The sequence below is a fragment of the Ursus americanus genome, chromosome X (assembly GCF_024610735.1).
Source record: "Ursus americanus isolate L20-20 chromosome X, mUrsAme1.1.p, whole genome shotgun sequence".
In the NCBI taxonomy this organism is placed as follows: Eukaryota; Metazoa; Chordata; class Mammalia; order Carnivora; family Ursidae; genus Ursus; species Ursus americanus.
The window spans coordinates 85,948,545-85,966,872 of NC_142164.1; the positions used below are offsets into that span (position 1 = coordinate 85,948,545).

General features: G+C 42.7%; 1 protein-coding gene and 1 non-coding gene across 2 annotated transcripts in view; one reads left to right on the top strand and one right to left on the bottom strand.

The window, feature by feature from the left end:
* MAOB (monoamine oxidase B) overlaps nt 1–18,328 on the top strand; it is a 119,009-nt gene that overhangs the window by 27,367 nt on the left and 73,314 nt on the right. The window contains exon 2 of the mRNA XM_087860411.1: nt 17,959–18,053. Coding sequence (XP_087716537.1) covers nt 17,959–18,053 — 95 coding nt within the window. The remainder of the gene's footprint in view (nt 1–17,958; nt 18,054–18,328) is intronic.
* Nucleotides 9,112–9,217, bottom strand: LOC123796474 (U6 spliceosomal RNA). Its single transcript, XR_006780758.2, has one exon. It is a non-coding gene; the product is annotated as a U6 spliceosomal RNA (small nuclear RNA).

Here is an 18,328-nt window from a genome sequence, read left to right on the forward strand (position 1 = left end):
TATATGAAATTTCTATAAGTAACTAGTACAACATAGACCAGGTATCTTTCTGTTCCACCATCTAATGGTGCAAGCATAGGATTTAAATGCTCCAGAGTAATTAATAATTAACAGAGGCCTTAAATATACCTCTTTAAAATATCAGATGCTCAGTTGACCTTTGGCAGAGGAAACAGTTTGACTTTCCGACCAGTGCCCAGATGGCATTACTGATTAAAGGAAACTCTATAGACTTTAGATGTGGGGCAGACAGGCTGTGGAGCGGACACTGTATTGTCAATATATGGGGACCTGTTTGATTCCTTGTCCGGGTAGAAGACTCCATTTCCATATTGGCATTTTTTTCCCTTGCAAAAATTTTGTATTAAATTTGTAATTTAAAAGATATTTGGTACAGAAAATTTGGGTGGGGTTGAAAATTTTAAAGGACACTTGCGATCAAATGGTCACATCGACATTAAAATAAGTTTTGTGATTCATCAGGTTTTTTAAGGTTTTATTTGTTCCTTTGAAAGAGAGAGGGAGAGAACACAAGTGAGGTGGGGGGAGAGGCAGAAGGTAGAGGGAGAAGCCGACTCCCTGCTGAGCAGGGAGCCTGATGTGGGGCTTGATCCCAGGACCCTGGGATCACGACCTGAACCAAAGGCAGCCGCTTAACCAACTGAGCCCCCCAGGCGCCCCTGTGGTAGATGAGTTTTTGTGTAGAGATGCATTCTGATGAAGCCACCAGAGTAAGTTCTTTGTAAAATGAGCCCTTCTTCATCCTTCACAGATGAACTCATTGACTTGTCTTAGTTTTTTCCTGCCGGCAACCATTACTTATTGAGGAGACCTACATGCCAGGTATTCTCCCAGGTGCTGGGTGTAAAACAGGAACCAAAAGAAGTAAGATCCCTGTCCTCACAGCTTATAATCTGGTGAGAATGGTCACACAATAAATAACCAATGAATCAACCAAATAAAAACCTACCCACCTACCTAACTACCAACCTACAAAGTACAGCCAGTGATAAGTAGTCCGTGAAAAATAAAATAGAGGGGGTGATGGAGCAGAGTCGAGGAATGCCTCTTCCTTAGAGATGAAGTAGAAGCTGAGATACACGAGGTTGAACATGTAAATATCAGAGGGAAGAATATTATGGGAGATATTGGCGCAAAGCCCCTACGTTAGGTACAAGTCTGACATGTTCAAAAAACAGAAAGAAGATCAATATGGCTGGAGTGGCATGAGCAAGGGACAGTAAGACAAGGTAGGTAGGCAAAGATGAGGTCCTACGGGGCCTTGTCAGCGAAGTAATGGTGGGATCACCTCTTTGCCATGTAAGTCACTGGCAGATTCAAAACAGGGAGGTGTCATGAATCTGATGTCGTTTTAAAAGACATTCTGTGCTTCGTAAATTGGGAAATCAGAGAAGTAGGAGTGGAAGCAGTTGCAAGGCTATTGCAATAGTCCAGAGCAGACATGGTGTCATCTTACACTAAGGTGGTAGTGGGAGGGGTGCTAAGAAACCGTTGTATTCAGGTAGAATTGATCCACTGATGTAGTGATCGGAGGGTGTGGGTGGTTAGGGAAAAAAGGAGTCGAGCACGATTCCTGAATTTTTGGCCTGAGCAGCTAGAGGCATTGCGGTACCACTACTGCCATGGAAAAGACTGGAAAAGAACCGGTTTGGGGGAGGGGACTCAAGAGCTCTGTTTGGGATATGTTAAGTTTGAGATGATTACGAAATAGCTGAAGGCACTATGAAGTAAGCAATTTATATATCAAGCTCGAAGCTTCAAGGCTATGGGATTAGGTGAGAGCACCCAGGAACGCTTTTTTTTTTTAAGCTTTTATTTATTTATTTGAGAGAGAGATAGTGAGAGAGAGGGCAAGAGTACGAACGGCGAGGAGAGGGAGAAGCAGACTCTCCGCGGAGCAGGGAGCCCGATGTGGGGCTCGATCCCAGGGCCCCGGGATCATGACCTGAGCCGAAGGCAGACACTTAACAGACTGAGCCACCCAGGCGCCCCTACCTGGAAATGCTTTAAAGAAAAAAAAAAAAAGAGGCCCAAGAACTGAGTCCTGGGGGTCTCCAACATTTAGAGGCTGTGAAGAGAAGGATCCAGCAAGAGATCTGAGAAGGAGCAGTGAGTTAGAGAGGAAGAGACCCAAGGAAGTGTGGCCCAGACACAGAGTGAAGACAGTGGGTCAAGAAGGACGGGATCAAAAGCTGCTAAGAGAACAGGTAATTTAAGGACAGAGACTTGACCGACTGGATTTGGCAATGTGAACATCACTGGTGGCCTTGACAAGAGCAGTCTAGGAGGAATGGTAGGGCTGAAGACCGGACCGGAGGCAGGTGGGGAAATAGAGGCAATGGGTGTAGAGAACTCTTCAAAGGAGAGCTATGAAGGGGTGCAGAGGGGAGGGGTTATAGGCAAAAGTAGATGTTGGGTCACAGGTGTTTTGAAGATGGGAAATGCCAGAGCAGGTCTGTGCGGTAATGACTGTGACCCAGGCTAGAGGGAGTGGGACAAGTACAAGAGCAGCAGACCAAACCCTGGAGGGAATAGGATCCAGTCATAAGCGGTGAAGAAGCGCGTACAGGCACAGACGAAGGTGCCTGTGTATTTATTGTGAGAAGATGAATGAGTTCAATAAAAAATGAAGCCGAGTCATCAGCTACAAAAAGGGCTGGGGTGGGTGGTGTCACGTAGGAAGTTTAAGAAAAGGTATGAAATAGGGGCGCCTGGGTGGCTCAGTCGTTAGGTGTCTGCCTTCAGCTCAGGTCATGATCCCGGGGTCCTGGGATCGAGCCCCGCTTCGGGCTCCCTGCTCAGCGGGAAGCCTGCTTCTCCCTCTCCCACTCCCCCTGCTTGTGTTCCCTCTCTCGCTGTCTCTCTCTGTCACATAAATAAATAAATAAATAAATAAATAAATAAATAAATAAATAATCTTAAAAAAAAAAAAAGATATGAAATAGCCATTTTGAACTGTGGGAAACTATACCCTAAAGTTCAAAGGCATTGTTCATTGAATTGCATGAAGGGATCTGTCAAATACAATCGTCTTAATATTAGCCAAGAGATGTTCAAGTATTATTTCTGGTGATGATTAATCAAAAGATACTGCATAGATTGCACTAGGTCCATGATAAAAATGTTATCATCGGAGAAAGAAAAATCACTTTCCCTCTTCTCTGCTGTGGTCAGTGGGCCTTCATCCAGCTCCTGATAGAATTTATCCGATTGCTTTGTTACAGGTTGAAAAGGAGGTCGTGGAAGACCGGGTCATTTTTTGTGTGCGTGCTGCACAATTTGAAGAAATATTAAAACCTAGGAGGTTATGCTAATATTATAAGACATGGTCTATAGATAAATCATCTATATTGAATCAAAAGTTGATGAGATGCTATAAAAAGCCTTAAGTTGTCAGTCAGTGTTTGTAGAGCAATGGAAGGGAAGGAGAAATAGAGGCATAATTAATTTCCAAGCCCATTCTGCCTATCACCAGATAGCAACAGCAGGCCCAGGATATGCAAGTAATTTTGCACACGTAATCTTTGCATCAACTCTGCCTGCAAGGTATCGTCGCTGTTTTACAAACTGGAATTAGGAGGAGTTCAGAAGTTCCTTGCCCAAGACTACACTGCCTAAGAGACCAAGGGGTTGGGACTTAATTCTTCTAAAGTCAAAGCCAAATACTTCCCGAAGATATTGGACTCACGCATTCCCTGGTCAGATATTGTTGGGTATTTACCATGCAATAGGCGATGTGCTGGGTACCTTATATATTTTGCCTTAATTTCTTTTCACAACTACTCAGTGAGGCAGGGGATAAATGTATTTATACTCTTTTACAGGTTAGGAAATTGAGGTTTGAAGGAGGGGATAAATTTGATCAGCTCAGTAATAGCAGACCCAGAATATGAGAGATGTTTAAGTTGGTAGAAAGATTAACATTTCCTTTTTTGGGGTAATACGAAGCAATTTAACTAAAGGAATTAAGACAATTGGATTGGCAAAGCTTGGGGCCCGCTGCTCAACATGGAATCTGGCTAAAAGTGCCTGAATTTGTTTATGATTTGCGGTAACTGAGCAGATGTCCTAAAATAAATGGGGAAACTGGATCCCAGCTACAGACACCCCAGAAATAATTTTGTTTTTCTGTACATTTTTGCATGCACCCGTGTTCATTTTTATGTGGCGGGTCCTCCTCTGATACTAACTCTGACAATTGAATCCAGGATTTCTCACTGAGGTTTAGACTAAAATTTTCCTTAAAAAGAATTGAATCTAATAAACATGGAAGTAATTTCATCTGAGTTCTATTTGAGGCCTTGTCTTCACAAACACTGCCCGCTTATTTGGGCTTTTTGTTAAGTCTTTTTTCAAGCCGCAAGCTGGGTTTTGGCCAGACCTGAAGAGGTTTCAACCTATCTCTGATCCGCTGCATTGATGGGCTGAGGGACCAGGAAAACTCAAGGATGAAGCCCGGATTTTAGAGCTGACTCCTAAGTAGATGACTGGGCCCAAGTCATAAGCCAGAAAGAAACCCTGGGAAAATGGATAGGACTTGATCATTCATTAGTTTCAGGTTTGTCAATTATCCTTACATCGTAAATATGATGAAAACTAGGGATCTTCTTAGTGGTTTGATGAAGAGCCCTGCTTTGGAACAGGGAGAGCCGCCATCTTTGAAGCTAGGCAAAGAGCTGAGGTATCAGTGAGGACCCAGGACAATGGTGCCATCTGCTGAAACCACATCCTTATTAATGAGACGAGGCCCAGGAAGTAGCTTATAGCAGAGGTTCTAAACTGGTAGCCCTCGGGCCAAGTCTTCCACAATTTGGGGATGGCTCTCCAGTGTTTTAAAATTTGAGTTTTTTACAGATTTTCACATAGGTTTTTATTTATTTATTTGAAAGAGAGTCAGATTTTTTTACTTGTATAGATTTTTTATTGATTTATTTGAGATTTTTAAAAAAATTTTATAGATTTTTAATGGATTTTATTTGTAGATTTTTATTTATTTATTTTTAGAGAGCCAGAGAGAGCGTGTGCTTGAGAGAGAGAGAGAGAGAGAATGAGTGAGGGAGGAGGGGCAGAGGGAGAGGGAGAAACAGAAGCGGACTCTCCACTGAGCAGGAAGCCTGATGTGGGGCTCGATCCCAGGACCCTGGGATCATGACCTGAGCTGAAAGCAGACGCTTAAGCGACTGAGCCACCCAGGTGCCTTTAAAATTTGCTTTAAGTATTTTTGTTCAAGGTACACAGTCTTTAACTCTCCACAGCCCTTGGCCCTGCCTCTTATATTACATCTGCCCACTTTACACTTCGCCTACTCAGCCTTGTCCCCCAGTGCTTTTAGATTTTCAGTCCCCTACTTGGAATGAAAAGTAAAGGCAAGATCTTGCCAGAACCTCAGTATCCATACTGAGAAGCCCAGGCAATGTAACTTCCAGGGGTAGCACTCCGGAGGTGTGAGGTAGAAGTAGTTTACCAGGCATCTAGGAACGTGAAAGAAAATTCTTTGTAGCCACATCAGCAAGTACTTTTTCTTACTCAGGAAGGCAGAGGCCAGAGTGAGACAGGCCACATTTTGGGAAAGTACTTTTGGGCTGTCAGGCTTTGCTTGGAGTTCAGTTTTAGTTTGAGATGGTCACAGAATGGACAGCCTGTTTCAAGATGCTGGAAGGAACTTTCTAGTAAATATTGATGGTGGGATGCTGGCGGTAGGGGAAGGCTGTGGACTCACTGCTTTCTATTTTAAAAGGGAAAAAAACCCACATAATTACAATTTTAGTAAAATGGAACAAAGAAGAGAAAATATACTGAAAGAAGATACGAAAGCTGCTATCATTGAATTTTTGAAACACTGAGGTTTCAACAGGGTCTTTTATAAAAGTTAAAATAGTTGAACAATTCTTAAAAATATCCCGTAAGAGTTTGTCTCTTCTTTTCTTTTCCTCTTTCTTTTTTCCTTCTTTCTTTCCTTCTTTCCTTCCTTCCTTCCTTTCTTTTTTTTTCTTTTTTTTTGGAGGGCAAATTCCTGAACCCTAGGCGGGATTACTAACTCTCCCTGGTGACGGAAGATGTATTTTGTCTCCTCAGATGTAGGCTGCTGCCAGAGAAGCCGACCTTGGGCTGGGAATGATAAAGCAGGGAGGGTTAGCTCCAAGGCTAAGATGGGAAACAGCTTCTAAGAAAACCAGCTTTGCCCTTTGCCCTTATTCCCTCCCACCAGCACGGATCAACTGACACTCCCCACAGGACACTGACCTTAATGGTGTATGCCAGGAGAGCCATACCTCTGCCTTTTTCTTTATTACTCCTCGCTTACCTGTTTGGAATTCTGGATACAAGGTATGTTCCAAGGAAGTCGATAAAAAGAGGAAACAAGTACGCATGAGGATAGCAGCTGTATGTTGTCTTCCTATTTGGGCAAGAAGAGTGACACGCAATCCCCAGTGACTGGCAGCTTGTGCACCTGCCGTCTCCGTGTCAGCCCGGAACCCCAGCTAGGATTCCTGGTCACGTGTGCTGTGCGGTTTCAGCACACGCGGGCGTGCGCACGCACAAAAGCTGGACACTGAGCACACATCTGTGTGCTCCAGTGTGGGTCTAGGTCTACACACTCCGGGGATGTGACTCACGGTCTTAACATGAGTCTTTCAGGTTGGATTAAAAAAACAAACAAACGAAAAACCCAGAACGGGCGCCTGGGTGGCTCAGTCAGTTAAGCATCTGCCTTCCACTCAGGTCATGATCCCGGGGTCCTGGGATCGAGCCCTGCATCAGGCCCCCCCACTCAGCGGGGAGTCTGCTTCTCCCTCTCCCACTGCCTGCCGCTCCCCCTGCTTGTGCTCTCTCTCTGTGTCAAATAAATAAATAAAATCTAAAAACAAACAACTCAGAACTTACTTGGCCTGTAACACCAAGGTCAATGTTTTAATGCCAGAACTGCTCCTTCCACCCCTTTGACTTCTTGAAAGTGGTTGTGAGGACCTAAAAGGTCACATTTTCCCACACACCCATTTCTGCATAGCCCATTTCTGGTTAAGGTCACACTCTTGACTTGCCGCCATGTTTCCATCCTTCCTGGTCTGAGGGCCCAGAGAGAGACCAGGAGCATGTGAGCTGGCAGGCGAAACTTCTTGTATCTGGGTGTGCCATGGCTTTTCCTTGGCAATGAGAGAAGCAATGAGATTCTGAAGGCAGCCTTTTTCTCGGGAAGTTGAATTGTCTCATAAATGGCATTGACCGCCATTTAATTTTTGAGTAGAGTTTAATGACAGATTTAACATTCGACTTCAGAATTTGTATGAAGCAAGGAAATTGCATAACCTTGGCCAAGCCAATTTCTTAACTCCTATCTCAGAAAGTTCCATTCCTCTCCTCGGTTCTAGGTGATTGATGCACCCTGATTATTATGTACTGCTCTGTGTTGAACGCGGCAAGGCCTGTTTTTTATTTTGCTGCTTACAGCTCAGAGGCTGAAACTCAGAGCCTTAAGCTCTGTTACCATGAGACTCACCCAACTGCTCCCGTAACACCTGTTTGAGCTAGTGCCCCATTTCTCAGGTCCTGAAATAGCGCCGCTGGCAAACTTCCCTCCTTCTCCACCTAACCCCTGCCAACACCCCCGGGCTCCTCAGCACATAAGAAATGCCAGCCATCTAGGGCTTTTATCACCATGTTATCCCAAAGTAAGTTCAATGAACAGTGCTATTACCTGAATAAGGAGACATTTCTGCCCTTCTAGAAAATGGCTTCCATCCCCTGTCCCCCAAAAAGTTCTAGCCATGAAGAAATGATGGAAATAGTATATACAGTGTCTCCTGATGGAGACATGCAGTACATTAATTAAAGTCTCCGACAAGTTCAGCTGAACGGACACTGGTTTAACTTGGCGTGTGCGTGTTTAGTTTTACTCTCTCTTACAGCAGCTTCATAGCTCATTACTAACAACCGTGACTGCTTAAGACTAACAACCACTGTGGATACAGCAAAGGTCAGCCAACATTTCAACATTTGTACTTGAACAGTGTTTCATCCATCTTTAAGCTGGGCAAACCTCCAGTATTTTGTAATTAAAAATATATATAATCTAGGAAAAGCCACAGATTTCACATTGCAAATAACCAAGTCCATAATTTTGATTTTATGGACAATGTTTTTTAAAACATTGAGATGGAATTAACATATTAGTTTCAGGTGTACAACCCAATGATTCAATATTTGTATATATTGCGAACTGCACCACAAGTCTAGTTAACATCCACCCCATGTAGTTAGGAAAGCTTTTTTCTTGTTTTTTTTTTTTTTTAAAGATTTTATTTATTTATTTGACAGAGATAGAGACAGCCAGTGAGAGAGGGAACACAAGCAGGGGGAGTGGGAGAGAAAGAAGCAGGCTCATAGCGGAGGAGCCTGATGTGGGGCTCGATCCCGTAATGCCGGGATCACGCCCTGAGCCGAAGGCAGACGCTTAACCGCTGTGCCACCCAGGCGCCCCAAAGCTTTTTTCTTGTGATGAGAACTTTTAAGATCTACTCTGTTGGCAAATTTCAGTATCCATACGGTATTATTAACTACAGTCGCCCTGTTGTATATGACATCCCTGGGACTTATGTATTTTTTTTTTAAAGATTTTATTTATTTATGTGACAGACAGCCAGCGAGAGAGGGAACACAGCAGGGGGAGTGGGAGAGGAAGAAGCAGGCTCATAGCGGAGGAGCCTGATGTGGGACTCAATCCCGGAACGCCAGGATCACGCCCTGAGCCGAAAGCAGACGCTTAACGACTGCGCTACCCAGGCGCCCCTGGGACTTATGTATTTTATAACTGGAAGTTTGTACCTTCTGACCACTTGGTCTAACTTTTTTTCCAGAACTTTCTTATTATGAAAATTGTCAGAGAATTATACAGTCAACACTCACACACGAACCAAGTAGATTCTATAGTTAACATTTTTGCTATTTTTGCTTTTTTCCGTTGTAATTAACTATCCATCTCTCTCGTTCTCTCTCTCCCTCTCTCTATCAATTCGTCTTACTTTTTGTTGCATTTCAGAGTAAGTCACAGGCCTCATGACCTTTTGTCCAAAACTACCCTTAGCACACCTATCCTAACCAGTTTTGTTTACGAATTTATGTGTCATCCTTGCTCGGTGTCGTGCTAATCTCCTCTGTATCATTCCAATTTTAGTATATGTGCTACCAAAGCGAGCACTAACCGGCTTTGTTTAAATCAGCATTTGCTTGTCCCCCATGAGCACAAAAGTCTCATGTGTTTGCTTTATCTTAAGATTGTATTTATTTATGAGAGAACGAGAGAGCAGGAGCAAGGGGAGGGGCAGAGGGCAGAGGGAGAAGCAGATTCCCGCTGAGCAGGGAGTCCAAGGCGGGGCTCGATCCCAGGACCCTGGGACCATGACCTGAGCCCAAGGCAGACACTTAACTGACTGAGCCACCCAGGCGCCCCTAAAAGTTACATGTTTTTTTCTAACACCTACTGATGTCACCCAAATTTCATGCTCTGCAGGAGAGACTGGACTAGGTGCTTTGGGGTTATGAAATCTCAGCTTATTTAAAATCATTGTCCTGTCTCATTTAGATTAATCACAGAATGGGAAGGGCCACATTTAATCACAGGTGAGGAAAACGAGGCCCAGAAAGGGAGAACTCTTGCTTAAGGTCATAGAGCGAGGCCGTGGCCTATTAGCTCTAGAGTTTTACTATAGAATGTTCTGCCTTGTCCTTGAACCTGGAGACATTTTCCTTCCACTCTGGTCATTGGCGACTACCTTAGTCTTTGGTTCACTGTAGCTGACTGCATTCATCTTTGGTTCACTGGAGCGTTTCAGGGGTGGACAAAGTAATGCTTCTGGGCCGGGCTCCTCACTAGGCTCCCAGAAGATGGAGGCGAGGGCCAGACGTTGGCATAGATGAACGTCTCCTTTGTAACTTCATTTCTTCCAGTTCCATACTACGTCTCACCCAGATTTCTTCTCCTTGGCCATGCCCACATTTTAGCCTCTCCTTCCAGAATTCCTAAAATTCATCATCTCATTTTTTGTGAAAAAAGATGTTTACATGGGGAAATATTCAAGGAAATCTGCAGCAGACCTCTGACCCTCTTCAAGGCATTTATAACACCTCGCTCTTCCAGAGACTAGGATCTAGGGAGTGGGCGAGCCAAAGGGGCAATGATAGTTCTCCAATTTTATATTCTACCTGAAAAAATGTTTGTGATTCTAAAACTCCATAGGAGGGCTACTATCACAGCAATTTCCTCCTCAAATTACAGTCAAGGAAGCTATAATGGCTTCCTACAATTACCTTCTATACTTAAAAAACAGGGGCTTTTTTTTGTTTTTTGTTTTTAGTATTCGGTTTCTATCCTAATGACTGGCTCTATCTCAGGAAAACTCTTATCATTCTAAGATTCCTAGTAGTAACTATTGGTTCCATAGCACTAGTCTTTTAAATGTTTGAGGATAAGTAAATTTAACTCCTTGTTTTCTGCTACTATTTTCTGATATAAATAGTATAAAACATTTCTGGGGCGCCTGGCTCGCTCAGTCTGCAGAGCACGTGACTCTTGATCTCAGGGTCGTGAATTCAAGCCCCAGGTTGGGCTTAGAGTTTACTTAAAAAAATTTTTTTAATTTCATCTGAGAATTAAGTTCTTGATAATAATGTGTGTTGGGATCTCAATTATCATAAATTATTGAAGATTCTATAACTATAGAGTAGTTACTATTGATTGATTGATTTGAATTCCAGTATAATTAATGTATGGTGTTCTGTTAGTTTCAGGTGTACAATATAGTGATTCAGCACTTCTATACCTTACACAGTGCTCGCCACGATAAGTGCACTCTTGATCCCCTTATTTATACGTATTCCATGGAATTTCCAAAAGGATTCAAGGCAGGTGAATTAAAAGTTTAGTTTTCTGTAACAAGTTTGTGTATTATATTGTTCATTTAAAAAACTGAGAAAGACAAAGCTGTAATTTCTGGGTTTGCATTTTTTTTCATGGGCCTCCACGTTGAGGTAAAGTGAAAACAAAATTTGTCTACCCTTATTACAACATACAAAAGTTCTCCCACTCCGTTCCAACAACAAAGGGTAAAGACAAAAGCTTGATTATGAAATAAGATTTATTCTGATTGCTGACATTTTAGGAAAATGTAATCATTTACATATTAGCCATGATGAAGACACAATTTTTATGGCTTTAGACATATTCTGAAAGGCCTTGGAAACAATCTCAATCTAGTATCATCTGGAGAAAGGTTTCTATGGCAACTCATGAACGCTTGATAAATCATCCCACGGCCTGAGGCTTCAGTAAGGTCCCCTTTATTTTAGAAGCGATTGTCATTTGTTTTTCTATTATATATTTTGTCTCTCTTAGAGAAAGCAGAACAAAGGGCTTCCAAGAAGGCTTGGAATCTTTCTTTTTCATATATGGGAGCAAGACGTGAATAGCGTAAGCCTAGACGTTGCTTCTCGGTGATCGAGATGACGGTACACATTGGTATGCTTGGTTTATGTCATGTTGTCTCTCTTTTCCAAAGAGCTGGGTTGGTGCGTTCTCAGAAAAGAGGTTGTCAGTGTGTACTTAAGAAGAAAGAACCATTTGGCCAAAGCACTTAAGCAATCGTTCAGGGGAGCTGACCTTGAGGGCGCTTCGTTTGTTCCAGAAGCTTTCAGATCGTCCTGTTTCAGGGCTTTGGGCACAGACAGGCTGCAGGTGATTTTTATCCATGTATTCTTTCCAAGAGAATGAAAAAAGATATATTTTAATTTTAAAATTTGGCGTGCTTGGGGAATGCTCCTTTAACACAGGCTGTTGTATGTTATAGGAAGTCATGTGACTAATGAAAAACACGTAGCACATAGAAACAGGACTGGGTTTTAGATCTCGCTCTGCCGTAGCTGGTTGTGTAACACTGAGCAAGCCCTTGAATCTCTCTGAGCCTCCAGTTTTTAATCTAAAAAACAGGAATAATAATGCCAGCCTCACAGGTCATGCTAAGGACTGAATGTGTCTGAATATAGGAAACCACGCTGCTGGAAAATGTGAAGTGGTCAATATCAGTAGGCTCTTTCTTTCCAGCTCTTTCCCTTTGAAAAAGTCAGAGGTATTCCTTACCATGTCTTTTTAAGACTTATTTATTTATTTGGGAGAACAAGAGAGAGTGCAAGCGGGGGGGGGGGGGGGAGAGAAGCAGGCTCCGTGCTGCAGGCGGAGGCTGACAAGGGGCTGGATCTCATGACCCTGAACCAAAACCAAGAGTCAGACACTCAACCGACGGCACCACCCAGGTGCCCCCCTTTCCCATTTCTGGTGTGACCAGAGGAAATCCGTTTCAGTGTGTGCAAATATTTTAGCTTCTTATACTAAATCAAATATAGTATGTTTACATAGACACCATCACGGCCATTTATTTATTTATCGACTAAGTGATTAAATGTCATCTGTGTTGAAGGGTATTAAATGAATCCATTCCATCATCACCTAAGCGCAGACCGTGTCCTAGCATTGAGGAGACAAAGAACAGATAATTAAATTCTTATCATCCAGGAAATAAGTTTTCTGAGTTTCAGGGCCGCAGCATACTGCACTCAGGCAGGTGCCCTGCACAAGGTTGGCCGGCTGATGCAGTGACAGAAGGGGTGCGGTCCAGCCCACATTCTGCCAGCCAAGCCATTTGCCCCAATGTGTGCTGAATTCCCCTGAAGGAAAGACGCCATTTTGAAATGTACCTGCTGGGTGTGTGCGTCTTCTTGTAATTTACACAAAGGCGCAGAATGTGCCCACGGTGGCTCTGTTGCTTGTGTGGTCCGTGATGTTTAATGGAAGGCTCCCAGTGTTTCACCATTTAGTATGAGGAAGGCTGCTGGGCATGTTTGTTATCTGGAGTCAGAGTGGCTGGATTTGAATACTGGCTCTGCCACTTGTTAGCTGTGTGACCTTGGGCACATGGCTTGGCCCTTCTGCACCCCACTTTCTACATTTACCCACAGAGTTGTTGGAAGGATTAATATTTATGCGTAAAACACTTAGAAGAGAAGCTGGCATACGGTCAGTGCTCAAAATATTAGCTGCTCTACTCTGCGTTGAAAAGTTCAGCAATTAACAACCCAATTCCATCTACAAATACCACTCTCCTTTAATGAATTTATTTCACACAGGGGATATTTTCATCTTACCCCAGGCCCTTTGTGTGTGTGTGTGTGTGTGTGTGTATTTGTGTTAAATAACTAAATGGCATTCTCTTTAGAGACATCAAAGAATCCCAGTTCTTTGATCAGAAGGTCACTTGGTTGTTTCTAGAAATTTCTCATAAAACCATTGCTTTGTCAGAAGTGACAGAGGTGTTGAGGGTTATTTGCAGATTTTTGCCTTTCATCCCTCCTGGGGGAATGCTTCTATCTTTTACCAGGTTATAAGGTTAGAGATACTTTGAGGTACAGTGAATTTCTTTGTCAATTTTGGTTAACATGATACTTTTGGGAGGGGTAGTTTTAGACTGAGAAAAAATGTCCTTACATGATATTGAGTATCGATGTTTCATAATGTTTTCAAAACAATTAACTTTGCTTTTTAAAACTCTGAAAAAGTTTCGTGAAATATGAGGTTTCGATATGAAGGACGTGAGCCAGATTGACAAAGCAAAGCATGAGGCAAGTGGTGATTATGATTTTTCTCTTCCCTCCCCGTCCTAACCCCTTCACCGCTCCTAAGACACCTTGAAAAAAAAAAAACCTTTTGTTACCAGTACTTTCCAGTCTTCTGCCTCATCTAACTCTCAGGTCGTTTTCCAGGACATGAAAAGTTGGAAGCATTGAATGTTAATAATGTGGCATGCCACTGATTTTTAGATATTTAAAATAATTTGTATGTCTCCTCGCAATGGAGGGCTCCAAATCATCACCGATAATCAGCACCTTGATGAAACCTTTTTCCAAATAAACCGTCTGAGAAGGAAGGTGCAATGTTTTTATGATTTTGTGGCGTTAGGCATTGGGCCATCATTACTCAGATGTGCCGTGCTATTCGTCATTCTTCCAAGGAAGGTTCTTTGAGCCAAAATACCGTAGCCACTGCACCATCTGGAGTCAACAAATGAGATGATTTTATCAGGGGCCTGTCAGGGACACAGAGGGGCTGTCACTGAATGTGCCAATGATAATTCGTTTGCATGGTAGGCTCCAGTTTAATTAACTTTTTAAAAGTACAAAGTAATCAGATGCTCGCTCCTCAATTGGTTACCAACGTTAAATATCCACTGAAGAGAAAAACTGGCACTTTAAGAGTCCCGTGCTTAGATGGAGAGCAGAATGTTTTAAGATACGTTGCATCAATCAGGGTAATGGGGTTACTGTATTTTTAATTTTTCCTCCTTGGTCCAAGGGTAGTGGCAAAGAGTTCAGGTCTGTGGGGCTGAACTCTGACCCTGCCATTTACTGAGTGTGTAATCAACAGCAAGTCAGTGTATGTCTCTAAACCTCCTTTTCTTTTTTTTTTCTTTTTAAAATGAGGATAGGGGCGCCTGGGTGGCACAGCGGTTAAGCGTCTGCCTTCGGCTCAGGGCGTGATCCCAGCGTTCTGGGATCGAGCCCCACATCAGGCTCCTCCACTTTGAGCCTGCTTCTTCCTCTCCCACTCCCCCTGCTTGTGTTCCCTCTCTCGCTGGCTGTCTCTATCTCTGTCAAATAAATAAATAAAATCTTTAAAAAAAATAAAAAATAAAAAATAAATAAAATGAGGATAATAATACGTCTCCGCATGGTGAAGACCAGAGGAGCGTTGCTTGTAAGGCGCTTCACCCAGAACAAAACAAGTGCTTGATGCTTTATGACGGCGGCTGTTACCACTGTGAATATTTTCTTTTTTAAAAACTGCTAGTGTTTTTTCACTTGTGTCCGGAAATGATTGCATAAGTGTTTAAACGGTGCCAGTCACATTGTCTGGTGTTTTTCAGGCAAACGTGTGTTTGCTACTTCCTGATTTGGGGTTGGTTTCTTTTTTTTTTTTTTCACCCTAGTATTGCATTTTAAAATTCCCAGACTTCCCAGAGAATGCATCATCCCTCCTATTTTCCTTCTATGGCAAAATGCATTAAAAGTTCCCAACAACTGGCAGAGGAACGAACTCTTGAGAAATAACCCTGTTGTAAGCTGGGGCGGCTCTGTGCTCAGTACTTGCTTATTCTTCCATCGGTGAAGCCATCGTCCTTCCCCCAGCCATCAGTGAGGAACCGCTGGAGAGCCACTTCTCAATCTTATTTTTTTAAGAAGATTTTATTTATTTATTTGAGAGAGAGAGAGCGAGAGAGAGCACGAGTGGAAGGACGGGGAGGCAGAGGGAGACGGAGAAGCAGACTCCCCACTGAGCAGGGAGCCCGATGCCGGGGCTCGATCCCGGGACTGTGGGATTGTGACCTGAGCCAAAGGCAGACGCTTCACCAACTGAGCCACCCAGGTGCCTCTTAATCTTAATTTACCTCCTGACTGGACTCCAAGTCCTCAGGTTCTTAGGTTCCCTGAAACTCCCTTCTAAACTGCAGGGACTTCCTTAAGCCCCCATACTTGCACCAATTATATTTCAAATCAGTTTTTGCCCGTTGATATCCAACAAGCAATTGAACACCGCTCCCCACCCCCCAGCCTGTGACTATTAGACCAATTGTAAGCTATTTCCAACCACATAGACTCATTTTACCCTATTTAAAGATATTTTTGTCATTGTCTGTATATGACTTTTTAAGGCACCTGAGCACAGAGAAGTCTGTATTGAATGGTTTAATAAGACCCTGGCTTGTTTTAATAACTGTTCATGTTTAGCATCAGATACTATTGGGTAACTGTGCAGACCAAAAGACAGTGCCTTTTGTGGAGGAGAAAAGGCTAGTGTGCATGAGCGATGTTGTATTTCATTCTGAACCTCTTTGTTTAAGCCTCAGCGTGCTGAGCGGGTCCGCCTGAATTCCCTGATAACAGCGGTTACTATGGCTGCCTGTTATTTCATATTTCATTTGTCGAACTGATGCTTGATAAGAGAAATGGCATTGAATTGTCTGCACTTTTGAATCTAAATAGAAATGTTTAAAAAATAGATAAATAGAAATATTTTCTCCCTTTTTTCCCCCTCATGGAGGTAAAATTAACACTGGAGTTAAAAATCCAAACCTTATCTTTCCAAATGATCAGTTGTGCAATGCTGTGCACGCCGTGTGTGGGTGGCCGGGGACTTCGGGACCCCTTACCCTGACACCAGCTCAAAGCCCCTGCCCGGCCTCCAAGGACAGGGCTTGGAGAGACAGATGAACTCAAATAATGAAATGTCAGATCTGCCTCTTTTAAAAAATGGGTTTCCTCTTTAGGATTCTGATAGTGAACGAAGCCTCAACTTTTCGCTATAGCTTTTGCGGTGGGCTCATATTTTCTGTTAGATGGATGCTTATCAAACCGCAAGATACAAGCGAGTTTTAAAAACACGCTGAGCCAAATAAAGTGAAAAAGATCTTTTGAAATGTAATTTCCGCCTATAGCAGAAATTGAGAGATGTGATCTATGAAGATGATGGCTCTGAGTCCCCGTGGAAAGCAGTACCCGTGGTTTATGAACTCTGACCCTGGAGTGAAACTGCCGGGCTCTGCCTGCTGGCTCCTTGTGTGTTTCAGTCTCCTCGGCCATAAAACAGGAAGATCGTAGTACCTTTTCCCAATGGGTATTGTCAGAGTTCGCTGAATTAGTATATTAAAACACTTAGACCAGTGTCTCAAATGTAGTGAGCACTCCGTATTAGCTCTTTTTATAAGAATCTTTCTTTCCTTTTCTTGTTCTTTTCTTTCTTTTTTTCTTTTTGCACTAGAGGGGTCTAAAAATCCCAGAACAGTTAGAAGCCACTTCATTTGTCTGTAAGGCCCAGGGTCTATGGCATTTCCTTGATTTTGTTTGATTCCATAAGGCAAATGATGAAGGTAATTAAAACGGAGGAAATTCGGTCATCATGGTAAGAGCTCCAAAGTTCTCCTGTTTGAGAACCATCTTACTGTAAGAGTGGTTTCGAAGATGCAGGATTTTAAGATCTCTGAGGTCAAAAACTATACCTAGGATGTGCTTATACCAAAAATGACATATAAGGACTCTACAGGAAGCTTTGTACTTTGTCAAAACTCATTGAACTCATTGAGTCAAGTTTACAGTATGTTAATTTTCCTCAATAAAAGTGGTTTTTTTTTAAAGCTACATTCAGGGTGGTGAGAATGTTCAGGCATTTATTAAGTAGTTTTGACTACATTCATAATTAAATGAATGAATGCACGGAGTCAGTTCATTCTTCAGTGATTGGTCACATGGAAAACTAGGACACGGAGTGTATTGAATTTTATGTCCTTGGTTTTGAAACTTTACATCAACTTCCAAAAGTTCATGTTGACACAGAACTTAATAGTCAATTCTAGGTCCTCTCAAATGCTTTGAAGGCCTACTCTCCCCCTGACTTACCAGGTTGGTTTTGTTTTTGTTTTTGTTTTTTTCAGATTTACCTGGAGAATGAAGTCAATGGCTACATTTGGTCCCCTGCCTCCTGGGGCTTATACATTTCTCTGAAGTGTGGCCTTTGTTTTCCATTTGTGTTGTCAGACACATTGTCATACAACTTAGTCCTTAGAGATAGACATATTGATATAGTAACCAAAGATATTTTTAAGGTTTGAGACATTTATCAGAAATGAAATGTCTTTTGTTCTTGCTAGAAATAGCAGTTGGTTTCCCAGACTTGGAATCTGGGCCTTTACTGAGAAATCCTAGCCACCTGTAAGGTGAAGGTAACAGTAGGCCATGTGAGTGAGCCAACATGGACTTTTCTCATTGGGGCTAACGTGAGGAGCTTACCTGGAGTCCCTGTGCAGTGTTTGATTGTGATTTCTTATTGTATTTTCCCCCCAGGCATGGCAGCAGCCAAGCTTCTGCATGACTCTGGCCTGAACGTGGTGGTTCTGGAAGCCCGGGACCGGGTGGGAGGCAGGACTTACACCATCAGGGTAAGACATTAAGGATGAGGATGAAGAAATGTGGGACTGAAGCTGAGTTGTTTTTTGTCTAAAAGTCTTGAATTTCATTTGACTCTTATTTAGAGAGTGGAAATTGCTTTGACACATTCTCCACAGCCTCTCAATTTGCTACCCTTTCCAACATTTTCTTCTGTCTCTTTGCTTACCTCATGATGCTTGGCACTTGCCAATGAATTATTGCACCAATAAAGGGGTGTTTGGAATACATCAGTGAATAAAACAAAGATTCCCAACTTTGCGAAACT